The sequence below is a fragment of the Gadus chalcogrammus genome, chromosome 16, assembly GCF_026213295.1.
Source record: "Gadus chalcogrammus isolate NIFS_2021 chromosome 16, NIFS_Gcha_1.0, whole genome shotgun sequence".
Classification (NCBI taxonomy): Eukaryota; Metazoa; Chordata; class Actinopteri; order Gadiformes; family Gadidae; genus Gadus; species Gadus chalcogrammus.
Genome location: NC_079427.1, coordinates 12,769,587 through 12,788,488, shown reverse-complemented (window position 1 = coordinate 12,788,488; position 18,902 = coordinate 12,769,587). Strand labels below are relative to the sequence as shown.

The window sequence follows — 18,902 nt, the reverse complement described above, 5'->3', positions numbered from 1 at the left end:
TGGTCTCTTCTATAATTCACATTCCTCCCAATACCATTTATTTCAAAATACCTTAAACACACCAACACTTGAGAGCAAATATTTTACACATTGTACATGACATTATATTTTCAACCAGATTCATATGAAATGCTTTTACTTGAATCTGAAGTAAGTGTTTGTGGTTAGGGTCTGAAGACAAAAAGAAGTCAAGCCGTAGGTGTGTCCGATGGTTTTGACTAAAAACCATGGGACATTGTTTTAAGTAAAAACCACGGGACACTTCACCTACAACCTTTTACTCAGACAGATTGTGGTGGGAAGGATCACAGGGATATAGGTATGCTTACCTTCACACGTGAATTGGAAAAACTATCCTCTCTCTCTCTAGAGCCCTATGATTGATACTGTCATCTAGAGTGTAAATATTTCTCTCTTTACATTGTTTTCTCACAGGGTTGTTCTCTTGCGGCGTTCCCTACTGTGAGACCGCCCACTGGACATAGCTCCGAGGAGTGAGTGGTGTTATCTTAGAAAGCAAAGAACATGACCTACGGTTTGATGTTCAATTGGCATCATTTCAACCTTTTCACCTCACCTGACTAACTTTAAAATACAGTTTCAGGTGCATCCTCAGATGGCCAATAGCACTGAAGTCTTTGTGCATGCAGTCAATTCCTATAATATTCAAATGAGAACATTAGAGAAGCTACCAAAGAAGTTGCGAATGAGGATGATGATTCCGGTTGATATTGCCATTTTGCATTTTTATGTTTAATTATAGAGTGAGATAGAGAGAAATGTATGGGAGATAGAGGGGAGGACATGCAGCAAAGGCAGAATTCTAACCCGGGTCGCTGTGATCAGGACTGAGCCTGTGTGGTACTCCCTCTACACGGTGAGCCACAACATGTTTTATTTTCTCATGTTAATAACATATGTCAGGGAAGTTCTCAATCAAGCTTTTAGCCTGAAGACAACATCAAAGATCACAACCATTAAGATAATCCAGCCACACATGTGTTTGGTAGCTCCAGAGAAAGGTGAAGCAAGGGACTATGAGAGTATGGGATAGCGGGCCAGACGTTGCAAGTGACTCAGCTTGGGGCTGTGGGGCCAGAATTGGTGTGGTACACTCCAGAGCTCATTGGAGGTTGCCAAGTGGGAGTATTGAAAAGTGGCAGCTATTATTTACGGATATTTGGTTCATTACTATTCATACATTTAGCATGCTCTTTCATCCAAAGTGATTATATAGCAGGAAGGAATGTTGCTCAAGGGTGCAGACAGGTTGACTGCAGACATTGGGTTTCAAACCCAGAACCGGCTGTCACTCAAACGCCCTAATCACGTGATTATACATGGTAATGACTTACTCATACTGATGTCTGGCATCAATTGGAACAACAATGTAGCATTGGAATCACGCTTGTGAAGCATTATGTTACTCTGAACCAAAGGCTGTCTCTCCTGGCAAAGTCCCTCTCCACAGAAAGAGATGATCATGAGAGCATTTCATTCAGAGCACAACAAGAGTGTGGCTGGGTTTACTCTCCACAGGACAGGGCGACTGGTCAGCTGTGTGATCCCCTGGGGCCACGAGGGCAGAGACAATCTGAGAGAAACCAGTCGGGTTTAAGTCGTCCGCCTTCCGGATGCACGCAGACCGCCTCTCTTCCGGTGAGCCGGTTCATAGCAAATCCTTTGGCCAACATGTCACTGGGGGGTGATACTGTCTGGGTAGCACCCAGCTAACGTTTCGGACCCAGCAGATGACTTCTCCCTAATTGGATTGAGCAAAGGAACATTGGAAGATTTCAGAAACAGCAGAGGATGGCCCCTTTGAGATGCATGGCAGAGATACAACACAGATAACATACATGAATCATGAGGGTTCACTCCATCATGGTGGAATGTGAACTGTAGAGGTCAATGGTCCTACTAAAACATGTATGTGTGTTGTTTTTTTATGGAGCACGGCTCCTTGAAGTCTGTGGATGGTAATTAATTTCCCATTGCTTTTTATAAAGAGTTTTATAAAGATAATAATCTACTCTAAATCACGAGATGTGATGACCGGTTTGGCCATTTCTCAGCTGCAGGTGGGATCGCGTCATGTTGTCCGCCATCCTGAAACAATTTTACACCCCAGTTGGATATTACTTTGTTTTGGAAAGCAAGTTAAACTGCAACATTTTGATGGCTTTTGACTGGAAGCTAATCTTTTTAGATGGTTATAATTCAAGCTCTAACGCAGAAAAAGATTATAATGGGAAATTGGAAAATTTTATGGCTGCAACACATGCTGCAAATACAATGTTAATAATATAACCGCAAGCGGTGATTAACGGGGTCCGAGCGAAATGAAAAGTCAAGAACACACTGATGGAAGATATATAAATAAGACATAATTATGAAGGAAAGATGTTGATGTTCCCCTTAATGCCATACTGTGCCTTGGCTTTCAGGTGACTAGGCTGCTGGTTCATGTTCAGCATTGTCTAAACGGGATTCAAACTCTCAAACTAAGGATCACCAGTACAAGGCATTATCCCCTTGAGCCACTTACTAACCTGAAATGTAGCCTCATCCACATGGTGAAAATGTCTATTGATAAGCGCACAACATCCAGAAAACTCCAAGCAAACATTTCTCAAATGAATTAAGGGCTTTCTTAAAAGCAAATACCTGAAAAATCTTTGAAATTCTGGGGAAATTAAACATTTGTTGTCAAGAACACTAACGGAAGAAATATTAATATGACATAGTTCATTATGAAGGAAAAATGGTTAACGAAGAAGTTCCCTTCAATGCCATACTGTGTCTTGGCAGTCAGATTCTTGGAAACTAATGAGCCGGAATGTTGATTGCCTGTTGAATTTCAGGTGCTGTTCAATGTTGTGTTTCTTAAATGAGTGGCAATGACAGAATGTCATGTTCAGCTTGATTATTACGCTCTAATCGGAATTCAAACACTCAACCTAAGGATCACCAGTACAAGGCATTATCCCATTGAGCCACTGACATTCCTGAACTGCATAAAGCCTCATTCACAAGGTGAAAATCTATTGATAAGCACACATCAAGAAAACTCCAAGCACACATTTCACAAGAGAATTAAGGGCTTTCTTAAAAGAGTATAGATCTGAAAATTTGCACCGTTAATGGTATCCACCTATTGATAGCCGTATGGTAGTTATACAATAACAAAATGGTCATATAGACAAAATGGGTTGAGACTGTGGACGTTTGGCTTTTCTATGAAATTGTGGGAAAAGTAAACATTTTTAGAGCAGGAGACTAGGGTGAAAAAGATGCATCTGATTTTTAGAGATTAATATGATGAAAGAATTTTGAGTCCAGGTCAATCTGGTGAGGAGAAATAAGGCTAGTTCATACCTTTCGGTGCAGTACAACAATTTGGTTTATGGGTAGTGGGGGGTATTGGTATCCACCTAATAAAAGTCTTGTTTTTTTTATACAATAACAAAATGGTCATATAAGAAAAATGGGCTAACTGCTCCAACTTAATGGCCAATATTTCTCAAATGGAACTAAATAAAACAAATTCTGTTTGAAGATTTTTGTCAGGCTTGGTCTAAAGATTTGATGTGGTGAATTTGGTGAATTTTTGAATATTTTTGTAGCCTGTGAATCTTTTTATCATGTTTGGCAATAATGTGAAATTGTGGGAAAAGTTCAAGAGTTTTCAACTTACGCTATAGGCTGCAGTATGACTTTTACAGAATTTGAGAAAAAAAAAAACGTTACAGAAACAATAGGGGACCAAGCAGCTTCGCTGCTCGGACCCCTAATAAACATTCTGTAATGTAAACAACTTTAGTGTCCAATTAGTGTACATAGGGAGCATATAGTGCAGGCTGGATTACTGGGATTGGATGGTTTCCAAAGACACAACAGGAGATGGGGGAATCTCAGTCTAAGATGGGAAAACTTCCCTGCCTTGCGGACGGACGCAGGCTGTCATTAACTAGGCCTGCGTACAGGACTCTGGCTGTGAGCAAACTACGCCAACCGGAGATCAACTTTAATGGCTCACAGATTTCACAACCACAGCTTGTCACAAACGTTTTCAGGAAATACAAAAGCAGTTAAATGGAAAAGCCACCTAGCTCGCTACATAAAAAAGCATTAAAAGAAAATATGAATGGAAGGAAGCAACATTGCCATTTCATCTAAACATTCATCTGTGCATTTGCCATTGGCAGATCCTGTGTAGCCAAACACCAAGGTGGTCCCTTTGTGTTGAAATTGGTGGGGCTATAAGTGCCGAGATGACCTTTTTTATTATGGTCTTCAACGTATGTGAATTAATGTCATGGGGGCTCGATAAGAGAAGATCATTACAGTGTGAAATGAATCACACAAAGGTGCACAAAAAGGGCATAGGGCTACGACAGATGAGACAATACAAAAATACTCCGCACAAAACACGTCGACCACACAAGTAACAGTAATCCATAAATATCTCATCCCGACTTCAACATCGTGTCGACCGTCATGTACTATAGAAAGCACCATTGATTCCAGCGATAACAATATCACCGCCCTGAAATATGGCAAAGAGAAACAACAGAAGAAACAGCTATTTCAGAGCATCTTGAACAAGTAATGCTTTTAAGCCGATGGGGACAGAGTCCTCCTTCAAAAAGCGGAGGGGATATTTGGAATTATGTTGAAACCCACCACATAATTATAAACATACACGCTTACTTTGCGTATTTCAGTGTCGTTAGCCTAACCCGTTGTCATATTAAGTACATCCTTTTAGAACCAATAAAAAAACCCGACAGCCACATAATGATACGGTGCGGCCCTTGGGAATCAACCCTAACACTACTTAAACCACATGCAATTTGAATCCCTCACAACTCCAAAGCACCACTCGGTTTGGACACGGCATCTGATCCAGATAATGTTTATTTTCAAGTTAAAGGGAAAAGTAAAATGTGGATATGGAAAATATTAAAATAAATGACTGAAGGAAAGATAAAAAATAAAACAAACATAACATTTACCTTCATACATAAATAAAGACATATGCTGCATGGATGTTAGCATAGCGTTGACGTATAAATGCAAGCTTAACCTCCAGACTGAATTATTCCTCGATTTGTTTCTGAATGTCTACGCGTCATCGTTGCACCACCTCCAGGAGTTGAGAGACTCACTGGGCTAAAAAGTATTACAAAAAAGTATACATTTATACATTTCACCTGCTGGAGTGTATTCAGTGGTTAAATCCGGTATATTTTTCCCTTTGCAGTCTGTCCATCCGCAGTCTGCAATTAAACAAGATTACTATCAAATACAGTGAAGGAGTACAGGCACTGCATCCACTATCGACAAATGGAGATTATGCAGCGATATTACCACGTACGCACGTTTAATTGTCTGGAGTATTTACGAAAAGCAGCCAGTATTCAAAGTAGCACTGAAGACATTAACAGACATTGAAGTACCATTAATAAATCAACACAATATAAGCAAGTTAAGAAATCACAGTGTTAAGAAAAAGGTACACAAAAACAAAACATGGAAAAATATGACAAATGTGTCACTACAGAAATATATGATTGAGACTAAAAAAATATTTTCCACACAAGTGATAAAACAAATCATTGTCTGACATTGCGTTTTGTTCAGCATTTGTTGTCAATTCAAATTCTAGTTTCTACGTACTTTGTTTTAAACCTCATTGTTCATATGGTCAAATCCTAAATTATGTGGCAGTATAGATATGAATAACCATTCAAAATGCTGCAAGTCAGATGGTTGACATGTGTACTGAGAACAGTGCTATCAAATCCCATCTTCAACTCGTGGGGGGCTGGACTTCTGTCCCAGTATCGGGGATATCCAATTTAAAAAAAACAACTATATTTTTTCCCTTTGAAGTGGGAAAAGGAGAGGGATATATAGAGAGGGTCAGTAACATGGTATAACAAAGCAAGGAGGGCGATACAAGACCATGAGAGAGAGTGAGAATGAAAGAGTGAAAGAGTGAAAGAGAGAGAGTGAGAGAATCGTTTTGGACTGCGATTATCTGGATTGATATCAGGGCTGAGGTTAGCCTCCTAGTGGGATTAATCACAGCAGAGATGAGGACGCCGTAGGTCTGACGCACACACACAGAGGAAAAGGTACCGATATCACACATCACATTCACATAGGTGACCACTGACTGACCAAAGGGGTTCTGAACTGACCGGATGCATCCCAATTGTCTTCGTCGTTAAAAGCCAAAAGACGCTTTAGAGAAATGGTCACATGAACCAAATATATAATTTCTTTACTTTTTTCTTTTTTTTAAACAACTGTATTCAAAATACATTAATATATCTTTTGTTTTTTCAAGTCATCCTACAAAATTGTCTTTGGTTAGGAAAAATAGCAAATTAAACTACCGACTATAAACAGGAATGAATGAACAGGAACAGGGACATGAATTTACAGGAGATCATGCAACTGATCAATATGGGGAACATTAAATGCTGATACCATGTATCTAAATGTTTCCATCTGGACTGATCCAAATGTTTAAAGTGCTTCTGCGTTATTTCCTCACGTCAGGATATGAAAGAAACTGTACATCTATCAACAAAGTAAGGCAGATCGGCTTGAACTTGTTTCTAACAGGTACGCTGTATTTGCTCAGGTTAAATAAAAATAAAAATAAAGTCATGGGGGGGATAAAAAACAAGATATCTGGGGAGGGGGCGGCAGGGAAAATCCCTTTTAAAAAGATTATGATCATAAAGGTCTGCCATTTGCAAAAAATTCCGAGATTGTAAAAAGCATCATAAGGGTTCTTGACGATACAAAAACGAGTGAATAAAAAGTTTTTTTTAGCAGCCTATTCACACACCAACTAATGATGTCTTACAAAAACATTTGTAGGGAGAAAAACAAAAAAATCTGAAACTGAATTTCAAAAGCCAAACAATGTTCTACGCAAACCAAGGCCAAAGAAAAGAGCTGTGTGTATTCCAGACCGGGGGAGTGGGAGTGGGCTAAACCAAATAACACACAGGGGGCTCCTCTGACCACCGCTCGGGGGGACCCGGGAGGAGGACCTGATTGCTGCGGTTTCCACTGTTTCGGTCTTCCCCTTCTACAGGTCAAGTCCTCCAGACCTCCATGTCCCAGTGGCCTCTGGGCCTGTGGGTCCTCTTCCTGGCCGGGGGATGGATTGGGGGGTGGGGCGCTCAGGGGGCCCCGCCCTCTTGGCGGGGCAGGGGCACAACTCCACCAGCTGGGCAGGGGCCATCTTCAGCCGGTCTGGATACTCTTACCCACTATTGGATTGCCCCTGTAACAGACAAGAATACCAGGATTGGTACTAATCACAGAGACAGAGACAGAGACAGAGACAGAGACAGACAGACGGACTTACAGGCTGCCGTATTTGGCGGTGGGGTCGTTCCTGCGGTCGTGCTGCGTCTGCAGCTCCTCCATGACGTTGCGGAGCTGCTTCAGCGTCTGGAAGGTCTCCTTGGGGTCCTGGATGGTGAACTTGGAGTACTCGTCCTGCTCCCTCTGGGGACCCTGGTACACAGCTATACTGGCACACGCGTCTACAGGACACACAGACACACGCGTCACACTATGGCAGACTTTGCCGTTGTCGCAACATATGCAACGTGATTGCACGAGACATTTTTCAATCTTGTTTTCTATTTTATCTGATGGGTAGTTTTTGAATGTATTTCAGGTATCGGATCTTAACGTGACCTCTGCTCAGTGGACGTTATTGTATACATTGATTTAGTGGGGCCTACTATATGCTGTAATGCACTACAGCATATTCAGCTAATGGGGGGTCCTTTAATAAACTAATCAGCCGATACTCAATATGCGAGCATATTCATTACATTTCGAGCATGATGGTTAGACTACATGCAGTTTGACCCCTTGACCTAGGACCAAGGCAGGGGACGGGAGGCAGAGGTGCTTACCCTCCATCTTCTGGAACTTGCCGTCGTTGCATGTGAGCAGGGAGAAGATCCTCTCCGTCTCTCGGTCACAGTCTATGTCCAGCTGGAGGTTGGCCAGCATGGGGCTGTGAAGTAGAGTCAACAGGCATTTGGGGAATCGTCAATGCGTGTTAGGAACTGCCTGTCACCAATGCATAATTCAATTCAGCATTTATTCATTGGAGAACCACCTAAAAAGGAATCCGGCCTGAATATATATGGTTTAGAAACCAAACTATGTGAAGTCAAGTATGTAAGATTGTAACTGTTCCCATTTGATGTCAATTGTATTCCATTGTTGGAGATCATGTGCTGTGTTTACACCACTCACCAATCAATCGTTATTTGGAACGTTTTTAGCGTCAGTTTGATTTCTTCGAGCAGTTTCAAATGTCTCTTTACATGCAAGGTTTAGATGACAAACTTGGAAAACAAACTTCAAATACTGATTTTGATGGTTTGGGCTTCAATCCATTTCCAAATTCTAAATATCTGGCCTGTCATTTTTGATTTCTTGCGTTAAGTTAGTTCAGTTTATATGCCATTATTGTTTGCCAAATGTTCCTAGCGTGTACTTTAATTCTACAGGATTGGACTCACTTTCCTTTATTCTAATCATTGTTTGGTAGAAATTGTATCAACATCAGGTTGTCTCTGAGAAAAGAGTAGGCTATATCAAATTAAAGCAACAACATGAGCACATTATGCAAAGCATCCAGGTGTAGTGAGAAAAAACGAATTAACCTTTGCCATCATGTCTTCACTCACACACCTCTCCTATAGCGCCTCAAGTTTATTATCCTCCATCATAGCTCATAAGAGGGTGGAACTCAAGCTCTGGTGGATTTAGGTTTGCGTTACACCCATATTAAGCAGTGGATCGAGTGCTGTGGTCATCAGAAAAACAATGCTGTGTTCAAGAATGGCGCCATCTAGTGGCCAGCGATGAATAAACGCTGCTGAAACTCGGAATCATGCAAAGGTCTGCAGGTTAGGGCTTTTCAATGCTGTTGGGGGGGGAAAGAGACTCACGTTGTGCAGGGTTTACAGCCCGGGGCGCGGTCACTCAGGCCTTTGCAGCACTGCCAGGCTCCGCCCGTGTACGTAGACGGGTGGAAGTTGGCGAGTCGTCGCTCGTTGCAGCGGCTGAACTGGCTCAGGACCTCCATCCATTCACACGCTTCCACGCAGTTCCCTGCCTGGACGTACAGCGGCTTTTCTGCGTGGACCACCTGAAACATCTGCAGGAACAGGGGGAAAAAAACCAAAGGGTTGAGGTTTGGACTGTTTTGGTTTCACAGGTGGTCTTCTAGTTGGGACAGTGAAATTTTATTTTTCCCCCCCAACAATGAGACCATTTCCAATCTCAATCTGTACAATTCTGGTAGAATTGGATTTACAGAGATGTAAATTAAAAGATCTATAGCTATATACGCCACCATACGTAAATTACCATGTGTAATATGTTACTGTATGTGCATAATGAATAAAAAACATGTAATCTCTGGTGATGGTTTGAATTGTTGGCCCTCCAGGCTTTAATCTACATGGATGTCCGTTGAATAAGCGATGCAGAAGAAAAAGGTGAAACTTACATTTTTGCGATTAAAGGCACTTTCATCCAGCTTCTCAACCGCCCGAATATTTTTGACATCGATGATGCATAGGGCCTCCTTCCCTACAGCAGAGAGCACCGGGTTGATGAATACTTCCTCAAGAACAACAGAGTACACATTACATGAGTGTTTGAGAAATAGCTGTTGTAGAAGGGATGTGGAAGAAGTGATCAGACAGGGGAGTAGGGGGAGGTTGCAACATATTATTCAAGACCACAATCGAGTTTCATGAGAGTGAGAGTAATTGAGAGTAAAGCCGTGTGCATTTCAGCCACCCTCTTATTTTCCCAATGATATGCAAACCCGATTCCTAGCCCTGCCACACACCTCTGGGACATGACACTTGACACAAGAATACATGCTTCAAATGTTAACTATAATGCTAAAAATGAAATATTTTTTTAGAAGATCTTTAGCGTAAAAGGATAACTTTGAGACATATCAACCGTGATGTTATGATATTATTTGAGCCAGCAGTGGCCAAAACAGGCAATTTTAGAGGACATGCATTGCAGTGCGCTATTGCCCCTTAAGAAAACATTGCAGCCTGGTTGGCGGATTATGGCTGACTCTTTCTCGCTCAATACCTCACCAATTCAAAAAAATGGATGTCCACAATTGTATCTTGGACCCAAAATGATTGGAAAATAGGGATCAGGTGGAAGAATCCTAAAGTAATCCTTTCACTGTAAGTGGACACTCGTTGGATAATGTTAAATGATTCATTGGGGCGATGTCTTTGTACGAATCAGAAACAGAAACCAGAGGACGTGTTGATCCATACATGTTTGGTTGTTTCACCACAGAAGTATAAAACGCTGAAAGCCTGAATTCCACTACAGAAAAAAAACACATAAATCTTGTCCTCCCTCCTAAATACCTAGCTAGAGACCAAGCCATAAAATAAGATGGAGTTATTTAAAAGACCGGACATTGCCCTGACAAGGCTTAGCACCTGGCCGTGCGTGAAGAGATTTGTACTGGGAATTGGTCCAAAAACAGTGTAGAAACATTGTAAAAAGGAAGAGTTTGTTGCACTGAGCCTGCATCAATGGAGACTGAAATAACTGGAATTTTCTCAAGTTAATTTGACCATTGTAGACTTTTGTATAACAGCGCTGTTCATGGGTCGCTTGGGATGGCTTGAGGGCCGGGGCCATCAATGAAATTGAGTCTTTCTGTCCCATAAATGCACAATCCATTGTGCATTTATTTGTGCGAAATAGTTTTCCAAGGCATCAAACACATTCTTACTGTGCAGCTATTTTTTGTGACACAATTTAAGAGTCGAACAAGGTTTGCTCCATGCTCTACCAAAGATACGGGGTGTACTCGGACAACAAATCTATCGTCATCTCCCGTCTAGTAGATATACAGAGATATCTAGTGGGACAACTGCTCATTTGATTAACCCTTAATCAAATGAAAAACCTCATTCAGAGGAGCAAAATAATAAGCTTACAATTAATATGTTTATAATTACTGTGTAATTGTAAGCATATTTCCAGATGGGCAGAAGGTCAAGTATTTATAGTCACTCTTAGTTACCTGAGTGAAACTTACAGTATTATTCAATACAAAATAACATAATTATGATTCTCGAGCAGGGGCACACGATTCGCTGACGTGAAATGATTTATTGATGTCTTTCTGCAAATTAGAATTTCTGTTGAAGAACGCTACTAACAAATGACACTGAGCTATGGCCTCCATCTTAGTCCTGAACCATAATATTAACCTCGTTCCCATGACTGCACCATGCTAAATACATGTGATAGTTGACAACGTTTTCCATCTTTTGAACCCACTTTGTTAGATTTTTTATATGTAAATATAAAAAGGTGCATATTATTGCTGGTATTGTAATTTTTTGGGGGATTGATATTGCTTAAATTATATTGTCTGTTCCTTGAGTATTTCTGAACTTGTTTGCTGCTGCTTGGCCGAGGAACCACAATCAAATATATAAACTCCCATGTGCCTTACATCAAATTATAACACGTGTTGCTAATCATTCAAGCACACTCCTTTAATTTCACACGATTTACACCAAGTTATATGGGAGTGAACAATAAAACATCAAGACAAATACATATGGAGTTATTTATCAGACCCGACCCGGCCGTGCCTACTGGTTTTGTCACACAAGCAGTCTACAACACTAAAGGGGAGTCAGCTATGCAAGGGTCAAACCTAAGTCAAGCCTGATAGGTTACGGACCCAGTGGCCCGCCAGGAGGGGATTCTTGTTTTTTGACACAGACAGGCTCAGATTGTGATAGCAAGTGTCTGAAAACATTTCAAATGGATCCCTACAGAGAACTTTGGCTCGATCCAATCAGTTTGTTATTGTGTCTGACCAAGGTTCCCTCAAGAAGAAATCTGGGGGGAGTTTGGTTGTTGTTAGACCTCAATGTAACTGACAGGGGAGACTGGGGGGAAACTTTTGTGAGTTGGGGAGAGGAGCGCCGGTCAGATTTTGTTTTGGTGGACTGCAGAAAGCGCAGCTCAAAGATTAAGGGTGAAGGAGGTTTGAGATTGTAAAGACAATAGGGACACGACTGTAACATTTCAGTATGTGATACTTCTCCCTGAGTGAGACTAGGTTCAATAACAAAATGGGTAAAAGGAACCAGTCGTCTTTCTCTGTAGGGATCCTTTCTCAGAGCGTGCTGTAATGTCTGAAGCACTCCAACTACATACTGGACCAATTTCAAAGATTGTTGCCACGTTAGTCAGTCACTTTGACCAACAGTTATGGGATCAAAGGGAACAGGTTTTAAAATCCTTGAGGTATCCTTTAATTCCCCTTCATCATCCCAGGGTTGACTTCAGATACCAAAGAAAACAACCAGCTGTCCATACTAGTTGGGATCTTGCCTGGGTCATGGCTGAACTTGAAAAGTATTACTCCAGCGACATAGAGTGCAAGGGTACTGGGTTTTCTGGGCATACACATATATCTGTATATCCGGTCTTGATATAAAAAAGCTAGTAGGAAAACTGTTCATTTAATCAACTTTCAGTTAACTTATTTACAAGAGCAACTGTGTATTTGTAGGGATATGACCAGGGATATGATATACTGTTAATTACCCCAGTCTCGCTTCAAGTAACATACAACACTTTTTGATTACAGTGCAGAGCAAAGTAGCACAACCATTGGATTAACATGCCTCCAAACCAGATGAGTTACAGCTTTGCCTTAGACTGGGTAGCCCCGCCCATTCTGCCGGCGATTTGAGTTCACCCTGCACAAGGGTCTGGAGAAGAGCAATTCATCTCTTTCAGCTTCCGATACATTTTTGCGGGAGCCAATCACTAAGCTAGCTTTTCCCCTTCATGCGCTATTGGCTGGTTTAACACAATGACGAGAGGGAAGCGACGGCAAGCAGCCAAACGCGTACAGAGTCAGTTGAACTAGGAGCATCACGCCTCTTGGGCTGAAGAAAATGACAGCAGCTTCCCCAGACCAACATGCAATCTACGATTGAGCTTGGTCTGGGAATAGCCGGACTAGCTTTGCCTAGCACTGACCAAAGAAGGGCTACAAAGGGATCCTGCAAAGACACCTTCACCGGCCCCACAGCTCTGTCTGAATTAGGAGTCACACGTTTTTACCAGAGTTCGAAAGGCATTTGCTGATAGAAAAACATGCAGTGTAGATTAGGTAAGGCAAATAGTTGATCAGCCCGCTCAAAGGGGCCTTGTGAGTACCCTTTGAGCAAATCGAATCTGCTCACATAGTTGGAGCGATTGTGATTGAACATTCCTTTAAATATCACAATCAGAGACAGCGTGTCTGTGTTTTGTGAACTTAAATGGACCATCATCATGACATTTGCTGCATGCGGGACTTCACTAGCCACTCCACATTTTTGCATGCCTTGGAATAGCTCATACTGCTCGAAGCACAGAGAGTTGTTGTTGGTCGGATCTGCATCAATACCTGGGCAAGCACCCAGACGGTATATAATCACACAAAGATCACCCATCTGTAGGACTCGCTGGAAGGGTGAGGAGCTATTGCAATCATGGGAAAACTATCGAACTTCAACACAACGGGGAGCGGAAATGAAAAGAATAATGGACATCTGAGGGCTTCCAGCAAGCCCTCAGATGCAAGCAATTTAACATGCAGGGAGTGTACGCCTCCCACACCGCACAATGCAGTCCATCATTCATACGGCACAACTGTATGTTGTGTCTATAGGCGAGTGGGTCATTTATTTTCAACATATTAACCCAAAAGTGAAAAAAAACAACCCCAAATCTAATTAACACACTTTAAGCCCTTTCATAGGATGTTTGCGTGTGAGCTCAAATGTCTGAATCCATCCCCGAGAGTCCACGAGGAGTCCACCAAGAGCATGTCGGTGTGTTGGTGACCTGTGGCTGAAGTTTCAAACATCATATGACTGGCGTGACTGATTGTCACTGATTTATACCTTTCTCCTCTGGCCAGTATTTACAATCAAACTTCCCACTCTTCTGTTGATACTGTGGGTACGTCAAAATAAATGCAGGATTGACATCACCCAAAAAAGAGTCAGGAGCCTCACCCACGATCTATGAGGTGTTGTAAACAAAACACTGCGACCTCTGCTGCATATTTCCTGCATCACGTCCTGCCTGCTACACGCTCTACCCGGGCACCACCCCTCGCAGTAGGTATACAAAGTATCTCCAATACGCGTCAACACATCTGATGCGGCTTATCTCCGGCGGTGTTTTGCATGTGTGAAAGGTCAACTCCGGATCATCTCTCTGGAGAACCGGAGTGTGTGTGAAAAGCCACACACTATCTCAAGAAACAAACTCTTTTTGGAGTATTGTATACTATTCCAAATATTCTAGAATGCACTCCAGATTCTAGATTTCAATTAGAGTTCCCCAAAGAGGATTGCAGCCTTCCCTTGAAGTGCACTCCATGTCCTTACCTCTGTGTTTGTGATAGGAGAGCTCCCTGTTGGTCACCCTCAGCCACCTCTTCTTGAAGTTCCTCTTGCCGATTCGCTTTCTTCCCTGGGCTCGTTTCTGCACCTCCCTATGGAGACCGGATGAGCCAGGGGTTATATTATGGCTACAGCCCTGCTCAATTGTACACACGATCCCGTTAACATATTGTTATGTTTACATGTTGGAGCACTTTTCACATCGAAATCCAATCACAAAGAGCCCCCTCAATGGATGTGGAATGTCTCGTTTTGCTGGAATTTGTATTCCCACAAAACACATTATTGGTTTGATCAACAATATATAATGGCTTCATGCTGATAATCCTTCTGATTTGGGTCAGAAGCTGTATCAAATTCAGCAACATAATGTTCCCATTTAATATTGTCAGAAACAATATGTGCTTCAAGAGCGTTTCTAACATGCATTCCCTGCATGGCCTTGGGGTCTTGAACATCTGCCCTTTTGATCGAGCCTTGCATTATCCAGCACTAGAACATTAGGTGACAGTGTGTCCCTGAACAATTCTGTGAGGTGCACCATGATGACGTGTGCGTGCACAATGCTGATGTTTGTGTGAACAATGTGCACGAGCATTGGCTGATGTAGGCGTGCACGGGCTGATGTACGTGTGAACGGTGCTGATGTGGGCGTGCACCTCTGATGTACGTGTGAACTGTGCTAATGTGGGCGTGCACAGCTGATGTACGTGTGAACGGTGCTAATATGGGTGTGCACCACTGATGTACATGTGAAGGGGGCTGATATGCATGTGCACCGCTGATGTGCGCGGCGCAGAAAGGTTTTGATGTGATCAGTGATTCCAGTAGGGCTCTGGTACCTTCTAACAGGAATGGTGTAACGATATAACAACTAATACGAGAGACATTGTTTCGGCATTAATGTTAGCGCAAATAACCGTTTTCAGTCTGCAGTTTGTATCGCTCCCACTGGCATAATAGTTTTGTTCCACACATTCAAAGTTGTCCTTTCTATTAAAAAGTCACTTTGTTACCTTTTCCCTTTATGCTTCCTTGATTTAGTCTAAAGAATTATGCATTACAGTTTCTTCTAGCACGCTAAAACTATGTTGCTCAGCTTTCCATGGTATTTCTCTAATGACTATAGGATCTCCCTAGGATTGTTCAACATGGTGGCGCAGTCACAGTTTAAAACCATAGATACGTTTTAAAATGAAAGAAATAGCATTCAGAGCACCAAACTTTTGTTTTGCACGACTGATTGCAGTGGCGCTAGAAACACTGTCTTACACTGTGCCCCTGCTGGACTCATGCAGAGGTAACACAGTCTCACACTGTGCCACCAATGGACTCATGCAGAGGTAACACTGTGCCACCCTGGTGGACTCATGCAGGGAACACTGTCTAGTACTCTTGCGTCTCTGCCCATTTAGTTTGTACATTCTTTCTGTGGAAAATGTCAGAGCATTTAAGCTCCAAAAAACATTTTTTTTTTAGCAAATGTACTATGCTTTATTTCACTGAATAGTCTCCAGAACAATTAAATACATTTGACTCAGCAAAGTGCACATCATTATCAAGTTATGCATTTTATTGTGTAGAAACCATTATTTCACGTGAACACACCCCTACCACTACAATTACTTACCCTTCCTTTAGAATGAGTGCATCCTCCATTCCACTTGATTCCTTGTTGACATTAGACGATATCTCGTCAAGAAACTGGGAAGGGATTAAACAGATAACATGGCTGCCCATCAAACTCCCAAAATAATTCACAAACAAAATCCACACGTCAAATAAAAAAGAGACAATGTAAATACCTTTTTAACTTTCTCAATGCACTTGTCTTCTTGGAATGATTTGAAGAAATCATACATGAAGGTTTCCTTGAAACTAGACTGAAGAGAGAAATATCAATCACTCCGAATGTGCATTTTGTTAGGACTGCTAGGTTCCCATAGCAACAACAAATGAACACACACACACACACACACACACACACACACACACACACACACACACACACACACACACACACACACACACACACACACACACACACACACACACACACACACACACACACACACACACACACACACACACACACACACACACATCGAAAGTGGCTGTTATGAAATAAATAAATCGAATAAATAAATCGAGTGCCAGTCTCACCAGTTTGTTCTTGGACAAGCTGCCCCAGCTGCCCAGTGTTTGGATGGTTTTGGAAATGAGCGTGAGCGTACGAGATATCTCAGGATCCTGAAATCAAGGACAGCAAGGACAAGCATGTTATGTGTAGGCCAAACAGGGTCTCATTGCTTATAGATATACACTGTACCTAATGCAATGTGACTCGTGTAAGGGCTGTAAAAGTATATCCAAGTGGTTCTTTTTCCCTAGGCTCCAAATCAGGAAGGGGCTCAGAATGGCCTCTTTACATCCACTGCCAGATATTAGCTGTTTATGTGGATCTACTGGTTCTCTTAGCGAGGATTTTAAAAAAAATGTTTCCTACTTTGAACCTAAGGGACAAAAAAGCGGGGCCCTTTTCCCAAGCATTCAAGTTACGCTATATTGAGATTCCAAAACTGAGGCACTGGGGTCCTGAACCCATGACTACATAATAAATAAAAAAATAAAATTTCTGTATCTCAATAAAAGCAAAATTTTGGCTTTGGACGGCATAAACATGAAGATGCACTTACAGGATGGTGGGGTCGAAGCTGGAAGGAGTGTGGGGACAAGACGGCAACCGCAAAGAACCGCAGGAACACAAAGCTGCTGACCGCAGAGTACTGCACGTGTGGGTCAGCTGTGGAGCGCAACGATGCAAAAAATTAGAAACATGATTAAAAGTCTCCAGAGTCACTGTGTGTTTGGATTGAACGTGTAGCAAAATGACAGCTTTATAGTCTGGAGTGCAAGTTGGGTATTCATAAAACTACAGTGATAAATCTCCTAATCTTTGTGAAGAGTGAACAATCAGCTTCCTCAATAATTTGCTGGTCAAACGGTGAATCATGGCGTATACTGGGACTTGACACCACCTTGTGGTGAATAAATGTACTACAAAAGGTAAAACACTGCTGAACAATCAGGTTTAGAATGCTTGAGCCCCAATTTTTTATTTCTATGATACAAGTCTGCATTTAATGTATTTTTTAATAATATGTTTCACTTGAGTTTATAGTTCTGCTGGTTTAGCCCACGTCTGGTAATGTATAAATAGTTACGTTTTTCAGCATACGCCTTTACCCAAATATATAACATTTTTTGTCTAACAATAATGAGCAAGTAGGCCACAGGTAGACATTAACATTTAGGGCACTTTCCAGTCGCTTTATCCAAAGTGTCTTACAATAAAGTAGTAGTTGTCAGAAGAACCCAGAACCCTATCCTGCCCCACAATGCCACGGTGAAGACTGGTCCCCACCTGGGAACCGCTTGGAGGCCATGTGCCTCAGGGACCTGAACACGTCACACATCAGAGTGGGACAGCTGGCACTGGACTGGGTGATGGAGGAGAAGATCTTCTGGACATAGTTCTGCAGGTTCTCCTGCACGGGGAGACAGCGAAGACTAGACATCTAAACAACATGACCTCAATTCCGCCCGCCGACATGACACCCTGCGGTTGTGTTAAGGGAACAGGTAGTGATGGCCCAGGGGCTTTTAGGTCATTCAGGCACATGTTTAGGGTCGTTACGCCCCCAGCTCTCAACCGGAACGGCACATAAACTTCAAGTTTTAACATATCAGCGCATCTGAGATGGGCAGACGTAAGCCTGGTCATTACAGTGGGTTCTGCTGAACCCAGTATGTTTATAATGCAGGAAGCCGTTCATGAGAATTGAATAGAAATATGAGACATTGTTGTGTGGCGTCTCATTTGAGATACCCTGATCCGCGGTCCGTCATCAAGGTGAGATTCCATTGGCCACAGCCTACCTTGTTGACGTCCACGTTATCACCCTCCTTTAGCTTGATTGGGTCTATCTCGCAGGATTTGTTGGAATCAAAGATCTGGCAAAAAAAGGAGGGTTGAAAATGAGCAGCGCTTGTTATTATTATTATTATTATTATTATTATTATTATTATTATTATTATTATTATTATTATTATTACTGAAACCAGGAATCAAATAAAAAAAAGAACAAGGCTCCTAAATTAGTTTCTTCACCCTAGCCCAGAAAGAGACAGTCCCAGGACTTTTAACTTAATGTTTTCCGAAGACTTTATTTAAAAAAAGCAGATTAACTCCAATGTAATTTACAATTAAAGCAGATTATTTCGAATGCCCGTTAAATTTGAAGCACATTATATCTATAATCAAGCAAAATGCATACAAGGACATTGTTATGCTAC

The 18,902-nt window shown here is 41.9% G+C and overlaps 1 protein-coding gene across 1 annotated transcript in view; it reads right to left on the bottom strand.

Moving 5' to 3' along the window:
• Positions 1-1,771: 1,771 nt before the first annotated feature.
• Positions 1,772-18,902, bottom strand: part of rasa2 (RAS p21 protein activator 2) — a 31,731-nt gene continuing 14,600 nt past the window's right edge. Inside the window, exons 13-24 of the mRNA XM_056611156.1 lie at positions 18,486-18,560; positions 17,971-18,094; positions 17,243-17,349; positions 16,710-16,796; positions 16,352-16,429; positions 16,177-16,250; positions 14,532-14,638; positions 9,572-9,654; positions 9,009-9,217; positions 7,959-8,062; positions 7,397-7,577; positions 1,772-7,312 (exon numbers count right to left, since the gene is read on the bottom strand). Of these exons, the coding sequence (XP_056467131.1) occupies positions 7,273-7,312; positions 7,397-7,577; positions 7,959-8,062; positions 9,009-9,217; positions 9,572-9,654; positions 14,532-14,638; positions 16,177-16,250; positions 16,352-16,429; positions 16,710-16,796; positions 17,243-17,349; positions 17,971-18,094; positions 18,486-18,560 (1,269 nt within the window). The 3' untranslated portion in view covers positions 1,772-7,272. The remainder of the gene's footprint in view (positions 7,313-7,396; positions 7,578-7,958; positions 8,063-9,008; positions 9,218-9,571; positions 9,655-14,531; positions 14,639-16,176; positions 16,251-16,351; positions 16,430-16,709; positions 16,797-17,242; positions 17,350-17,970; positions 18,095-18,485; positions 18,561-18,902) is intronic.